Source organism: Malurus melanocephalus, unplaced genomic scaffold (assembly GCF_030028575.1).
Source record: "Malurus melanocephalus ecotype Western Australia unplaced genomic scaffold, MMel_1.1 scaffold_657, whole genome shotgun sequence".
Lineage (NCBI taxonomy): Eukaryota > Metazoa > Chordata > Aves > Passeriformes > Maluridae > Malurus > Malurus melanocephalus.
In genome coordinates, this window is record NW_026623889.1 from 99,421 (window position 1) to 107,189 (window position 7,769).

General features: G+C 44.1%; 1 protein-coding gene across 2 annotated transcripts in view; it reads left to right on the plus strand.

Moving 5' to 3' along the window:
• Nucleotides 1-3,821: 3,821 nt before the first annotated feature.
• RAD50 (RAD50 double strand break repair protein) overlaps nucleotides 3,822-7,769 on the plus strand; it is an 18,966-nt gene continuing 15,018 nt past the window's right edge. Inside the window, exons 1-7 of one of the 2 annotated variants that reach the window (XM_057383730.1) lie at nucleotides 3,822-3,879; nucleotides 4,809-4,988; nucleotides 5,373-5,456; nucleotides 5,690-5,841; nucleotides 6,656-6,841; nucleotides 6,988-7,192; nucleotides 7,578-7,706. In XM_057383730.1, the coding sequence (XP_057239713.1) occupies nucleotides 4,860-4,988; nucleotides 5,373-5,456; nucleotides 5,690-5,841; nucleotides 6,656-6,841; nucleotides 6,988-7,192; nucleotides 7,578-7,706 (885 nt within the window). In that variant the 5' untranslated portion in view covers nucleotides 3,822-3,879; nucleotides 4,809-4,859. The remainder of the gene's footprint in view (nucleotides 3,880-4,808; nucleotides 4,989-5,372; nucleotides 5,457-5,689; nucleotides 5,842-6,655; nucleotides 6,842-6,987; nucleotides 7,193-7,577; nucleotides 7,707-7,769) is intronic. The other variant, XM_057383731.1, reaches the window with a different exon arrangement.

A 7,769-nucleotide genomic window follows, 5' to 3' on the forward strand; every position in this document is an offset into this window, starting at 1 on the left:
TTTTCTCATATAGGAAAAGGCACAAGACCATAGTGTGAGTTATCATCGGCACTGTGGGATGCCTCACTGGGGAGAGGTTGGGGGTTTCCTTCTTTCTGACATCAAGTAGGGGGAAAACACCTTTGTGGATAAGAGATGTCATTTTCTTACATGCTATCAAAAACTCATCACAGGAAATAGGAGCATTCCTTCTATAACAYAGATCTTTATGTGGTTTTATACTTTTGCATCACATAATCAGTGAGATGGAGATCTGAAAAGCTATGTAGTTTTCACATCCCACTCAGTAATATGCCATCCTTTGTTCAGTGGGATTTTCTAACATGAACTGCAGTTCTAGGCTCAGTAAAAGATACCTGCAACTTCTTAGACATACACAGAACCTAACACTTGGATTCTTTACCCTTCCCCTCTCACCCTCACTGTTTGGGGAAATGCATCATAGAGCACATGGATGGAAAAGGCATGGGTTTCATTGACAGCCCAGCAGTGAGAGCATGGCAGGCATTAGTGGCTGGAATTAGCTGTCCTGGCATCAGGTGAAAACTTTGTCCCTCAACGTAAGTGGAAAAACTCTATCTACTAAAAAAAACCAAAGTGCTTATAGATGGCTGAACCCTACTTTCAGATGATTGGCAAGGGCTTGTGAGAGGGTAACACTCACTCATTAAAAGGTTACAATTTTCCAGCAAAACGGACAAATCATTCAATGGCATAAGAGGAGTCATTTGGTTTTCCATAGCTACGTGCTTGAGAGTCACAGAAACAGAGAAGACCTTGTGCACATTGAATTATCAGTTTCTCAACACAAATTTCAGGACCAGATCTGTTTAAGTTTTGTTGAAAATAGTGCTTAACTAAGTTTTAATTTTTTTTTTTAATTCTTGTACTAAAACTCTTCAAGAAAATCGTAACTATGAGTTAAAAAAGCCCTCTTGAAAAGATGTTTTGATCCTAACTGAAAAAGCTCCTGACAAAGCTTTCAAGCTTATGGAACATCCTGTTGTCAGGACACAGCCAAARAAATACAGGAGGTCCCCAGATGAAAATGTTTGTCTCCTAGAAGAGCATGAAAGAAATAATACCAGATATACTTTCATTCCCCTGCAGAAATCAGCATCTGGCTGCTCTTGCAGTAGTTTAGACTGGAAATATAAAAATGTGTAACCACTATCTAAAATGTGTTCTTCTATCTAATGTTCCAACTCAATTTACAGATTTATAGAAGGGATGACATGATAATAAAAGTTGCAGGAAACAGTGACTGAGGTTGTTCCATCTGCTCTTCAGCCTTTCATGTTCACACTCATATTCACRGATTTATAGACTTTGCAAAGCTGATGACTGTGCTGATCAAAGGAGAGTGATCACAAGCGAAGAAATCATTCCCACTAAACCATCCCACAACAGCATAGACACAGACTGCTTAGAGAACAGATTTCATATTGGTGGGAAAATGGCATGAAACAGAAAACGCTTACCAGAAACATCGCCAATAACTGTATCCTAATCATCAGCTTTTGGAGAATATTCCAGAGGTCAGATTGGCTATAGAATCAGGATATAATCTGTGCATCATTTAAAATAATGTGGAAAAGTGTTGCCATAGATAAAGTACCGTGCTGCTGAACAACTGAGTCATATCAAGGCAGCTGCAGGGCAGGAGGCGACACACAAATGGAGTACAGTCTGGTGTCATCTCTCCAGAGGAATTGCATTGGCTTCTCAAAGATGGGTGTGAACTTTGGCAATATTTTTACAGGCTGTTCTGCCAGTATGGACAGTCATTTATTTTTGTCTCAAAATCTGAAGTGGCCATAGCTCATGTTTTGTGAACCTTTTTTGCACCCATACAAAATAGGATTACCATCAGAGTACAACTGTAGCGAAAGCCTGAATTGTTGGCCACAAAACCACCTGCTGGCTGCCAGCTTCTGATAAGGTTCAGACTTACTTCACCTATCATGTCTGTTACTCATTTTCATTACAAATGATGTTAAGATTGAGCACAAAGGGCTGTTTTCCAAAGTTTGCCTGTTACCCAAACATGAACTTGATCTAATACAAKAACTAGCTGTGCTGTTTCCCTTCATGGAGAAAAAACAGTAAGCACTAAAATATGCTGTCAAGTTATTAATCAATTTTAGAGTTGGCTAAAAGTGTAGATTAAATTAGATTCCCAATGCTGTCGGCTCATACAGTTGAACCTGAGATGTCTCCCACCTGGCAGGGGGCTGCTGGGTTGAGGTAAGGGTGTTCATGGCATGTACAGCCTGACCCTACATTTGGTCCCRGGGGAATTCCTGGCCCTCAGGAAAAGGATAATAAAGCTTCAGAGAAGCAGAAGGAAGGGGCAGTCCTCTGGCTTGGACTTCTTTCTAACTGGAAGATAAATAGCGGTTAGGGAGCACAGAAGAGGATGTGGAAGAAGACTGATATGAGATGGCAGAAGCTCTGTTGGCCTTAGAAATTAATTCAAGCAGCCAAAGGGARTGATCCCCTCTCCCACCCCCAATCACCAGGAACTCTCCCAAACTCCCTAAGACTGCCTGTCTTGGTTTCAGCTGAGGCGGAGTAAATTTCTTCTCAGTATTTGGTACAGTTGATAGTATACTGATGTTTTGGCTTTTTCTAAGTTGTATCCTGAGTCAAGGATTCTTTTTTCGGTGTCTCATGGTCTGCCAGTGAGGAGGTAAAGAAAAGAAACCGTGAAGGAGCACAGCTGGGACAGGTGACCCAAACTGGCCAAAGGGATATTCCACACCATGGGATGTTATGCCCAGTAGATAAATTTGGGAGAGTTACCTGGAAAGGGTCTGGTATTGGTCAGCACGTSGTAAGCAATTGTATCGCACATCAGTTATTTGGGTTTTTTTCCTTTTTATTTTCACTATTATTATTTACCATTATTATTATTATGTTTTACTTTTTTTTCAATTATTAAACCACTGTCATCTCAACCAACAAGTTTTAGAATTGATTCTCCTCCCCATTCCACCGAGGCTGGGGGAGAGGTGCATGGGATTGAGCAAGTGGGTGCATGGTGCCTCTTCACTGCGATATRAAAAAGACATTAAAGCCATCAGAGAGAGCCCATAGGAGGGCTGGGAGGATGGGGAAGGCTCTGGAGAAGCTGTTTGAGGAGAGGCTGAGGGTACATGGTCTGCTCAGCCGGAGGAGCCCGAGGGCAGACCTTGGAGCAGGGCACAGCGTCAGGGAAAGAAGAGGAGGGGCAGGCACTGATCCCTTCTCSCTGSTGAGCAGCGACAGAAGCCGACCTAATGGGCTGAAGCTGTGTCGGCGGAGGTTTAGGTTGGATATCGGGATAAGGTTCTTCACCCACAGGGTGGCTGGGCACTGAACAGGCTCCCCAGGAGAGCGGTCCCAGCACCAGCCTGAAGTGCTGAAGAAGCGTTCGGAGAAGGCTCTCGGCACATGGTGAGACTCTTGGGGACGGTGCTGTGCAGGGCCAGGAGGCGGACTCGGAGGTGGACCTTGCGGGTCCCTTCCAACGCAGCTTATTCTGTGATTCGGTGATTTCCAGCAGGGCTGAAACCACAACGCCGCCTCAAAACTCCGTCGCTCCTTTCTGAGCCCTCAGCGGACCCCGCAGGCCGCACGCGATGCGAGTGCCCCGAGGTCGCTCAGCGCGCCCAGAGCCCTCAGACGACCCCGCGGCCCTCAGGCGGGGCGGAGCGGGGAGGGGAGGGGAGGGGCGGAGCGGGGCGGGGAGGAGCAGGGCGGGGCGGGGAGGGGAGGGGCCGCCATGGCCGGGGCGGAGCGGGGCGGAGCGGAGCGGGGGCTGCCGGGGCCGGGGCGGCGGCGGCGGCGGCGGCGGGAAGGAGGTGATTGCGGGAAGGAGGTGACTGCGGGAAGGAGGTGACTGCAGGAATTGGGGGACGGGGGCGGTCGGGCCGGGGCCGCGGGGCCGCGGGGGAACTTAGCTCGACTCGACTCTGCTGGGCCCGGGCGGTGGGRAGGGGAGGGGAAGGGCCGCCCCACGGCCTGGCCCTGGAACACGTCCGCCCCCGGCGCAGCGCGGAGCTCCGGGCGGGAAAGCCCCGCTGCCGCCTCTGCCCGGGTAGGAAATGCCCTTTCCCGGGCCGAGCCCCGCCGGACACCCCCGGAGGCGCTGCGGGAGGGCCGAGCCCGGCCTGGAATACACAGCCATAATACACAGCCATACGCACGTGTAACCCCCCTGCAATACATATCCATACACACCCCACACAGGCGCGCTGGCCGTGGGTCTGTGACGGGCCTTGGGGTCGCAGCTGTCTCCCCCACACCCCTCCAGTGCCCGGGGCAGCTCCCAGCCGTGCACAGCCCAGTATATGTGCTGGTCCCATGGACTGGGAAGGCTCCAGTGTTCCCCATCACAGCAGGAATTAGGACAAGGTGATGCTGGAGGTAACTGTGAGAAACAGGCAGTGGCAAAGCGTGCACGGTGTTGGGTGTTGCAGTACAACAGTGGGTCATCAAAGGGAAAAAATGCTGGGGCCTCTGTTGTAGTTGGGCTATTTTGAAAGCAATGCATAATGTTTGTGAGTGATGTGGAATAAAGGGTTATATGGGGCCATTGTATTTGATTTCATGATACATAGTATGGCACTTGGGGTTGTTTAATTTCTCAGTTTAAAACAAATAGGGTTTTGCCCTCATATATTTTGTGCCTTGAACCATAACTGAAGAGCCTTAGCWGTGTTTTTAAATATATTCATCATATGTTGTGCTTGTACAAGTGTTTAGTCAGCTTTTGGTAATATGCCGTGATTTCTGCCTATTTTTCACAAAGCTTTGTTTTACAGTATTTACAGTGTTTGCACCTCTGACTTTGAAGCAGAAGAAGTTTAGCAGAAATGTCGAGCATTGACAAAATGAGTATTCTTGGAGTGAGGAGTTTTGGCATAGAGGATAAAGACAAGCAAGTTATCACTTTCTTTAATCCATTAACTATTTTGGTGGGGCCAAATGGTGCRGGAAAAACGGTAAGGCTTGCTGTATGTTTGAATTTGATCTTTAAATAGTTCTGGAAAACCTCAACATGTGAATAATGATTTTTGCAGAAAGCTGTTAATAATATTGCAAAAGTCATGCTGTTYAAATATGGTGTTGGTTAGCATTATTAGAGATCTGCTTTCTTGCCTGGAATTTGCAGAACATTGGTTGATTTTGTTTTTATAGGAAATTGATCCAGATCCTGATTAAAACTGCTTTTGCAAAGTAGCATATTTTCATAATACTCAAAAATTTAAATGTTGTTTCAGTCTGCTCACGTATTTTACTAATTTGGGCTGTTATTGGGTTTTGTCTGTAGTCTATCTTGGTTACCCTAAATTTGTCATTATAACTACTTATTTCTATTTCCTTAGACTATCATTGAATGTCTTAAATATGTAACCACTGGAGATTTTCCTCCYGGCACCAAAGGAAAAACATTTGTTCATGATCCAAAGGTAGGTTGTAGTGACCAGGTGTAATGTGTGTTTATTCCTAAGTAAAATACTCCACTGCACTCAGGTTGTGAAGAGAACAGGGATGCTCAAGTTGTAGGTAGATGAGCTGAAATGAGGAAAAGCAGAGAGCTGGGGTGATTAGAATATACCCYACCAGCTGGAGAGGCACGTATTCCTTTGGACTTTGAGAAGAATTTCCCTCATTCTGTTTCTTTTTTTTATTTCTACCGAAGGTTGCCCATGAAACAGACGTTAGAGCTCAGATTCGATTACAGTTTCGAGCTATCAATGGGGAGCACTTAGCTGTTCAGCGCTCCATGGCCTGTACCCAGAAAGGCAAGACTCCAGAGTTTAAAACACTGGAATCTGTCATTACTAGAACAAAGTAAGTTGTCAAGTATTTTTTCTTATTTTGGCATAAATATAGATTTGGATGTTGTATATTTTTATGGATAAGAGAAGAGAAAACTGCATAATATATTCCTTGATGTAGCTACCAGTGTTTTTGGATTATAAAGGTGTGTAGTTTCATCATGTTATCTGTTAGGTGTTGAAAAACCCTAGAATTGATAACCATGTTGGTTAAGAAATCCTTATACCTGTTGACTGGCATTYATTGGAAAACTTTATTTGAAATTTTATAAGTAATGAGGGTGGTGAGGCCCTGGCGCAGGTTGCCCAGAGAAGCTGTGGCTGCCCCATCCCTGGAAGTGTTCACGGCCATGTTGGACAGGACTTGAAGCAGCCTGGGACCGTGGAAGGGCTCTCTGTCCATGGCAGGGAGTTGGGACTAAACAAGCTTTAAGGTCCCTTCCARTCCAGACCATTCCATGATTCTTTGATTATATGATACAGTTTGAAAGTATCATTGTGTGGAGTATGTAGGCTTTACTTCCTTTAGCACCATCTTCAGTTTCAGATAGTTTTTGGCCTGTGTTTAACTCCCATCTCCACTGTTTAAGTGTATCCCTTAACTCAAAAGGTTTCATGCCCCCTCTGGTGGTTCCACAGAGTTCTAAAATGTGAAGCAGTCTCTTCCAATATTCGCATTTGCTGAGCATGGTAATTCTGTGCTTAAAAAGTGTTACATGTTAAATTTTTGAGTTGGTATGTTGCAGCTATGTTACACTGTTAAAATACAGTCCACTTTTTAAAAAACTTGCCAGTAACTTCTCCGGGGATTTGCTTTACCTCCACAGGCATGGTGAGAAAGTCAGTCTGAGTTCCAAGTGTGCCGAAATAGATCGGGAGATGATCAGCGCCCTTGGTGTTTCCAAAGCTGTGCTTAACAATGTCATTTTCTGCCATCAAGAAGAATCCAACTGGCCATTAAGCGAAGGGAAGGCCCTGAAACAAAAATTTGATGAGATCTTTTCAGCAACAAGGTTTTTCCCTTTACTGTAATTTAATAAAAACTAAGTAAGAAAATGTTGTCTTATATAAGAAATTTTAATGAAAATGTCTAAGGCATTGTTTCACACATCAGTATTGCTCCATTGCCAAAGCAGCTGAAATTTTGCCTTTTTTAAAGGTATATCAAAGCACTCGAAGCTCTGCGTCAGGTACGACTGAAACAAAGCCTGAAAGTAAAAGAGTGTCAGACAGAACTGAAATATCTAAAACAGAATAAAGAGAAAGCACAGGAAATCCAGGATCATCTTAGCAACAGAGAGGCTCAACTGACTGCTTCTAAGGAGAATGTAAAATCAATTGAGAGCCAGCTTGAGCCTCTGAAGGTAATTTCCAGGAGGATTATGTTAGTACTTCAGTACAAAATGATAAAAAAGTCAAAACTGGATGAATTTCTTGATTAAAATCTTACACTTTTATATCTAAAACTTTGCCCTGAAGCAGAATCAAGCATATGTCAACTCACCTGGCAGATGCTACTCTAATCTGTAAACAGTCACTGAAGGTTTAAGAGTGGAATTCTTGTAGCAGCATTAGGTTTTTGTCACTTAATTTAAAATCTCTCTMAAATTTAACTGGTATCTAAAACTATTATAAGCTGTAACTAAAACAAAAACKAAACTAAAATGTAATATTCCTTACTATTAAAACATATTTTTCACTTAGAATAATTGATTATGGTATTCATAAACTTTACCTCATTTTTTGCAGAGCTCTCTGGCAGCAGTTGAACAGAATCTCACAAAAGTAATGAGGTTGGACAATGATGTGAAGGCCCTCGAGAGCAGGAAGCGACAGATGGAAAAAGATAATCATGATTTGCAACAGAAGATGGAAAAGGTTATTTTTATAACAGAAAACTTAGATTATTTTACTTTATCAGCCTAGGAAAAAGGGTTCTCC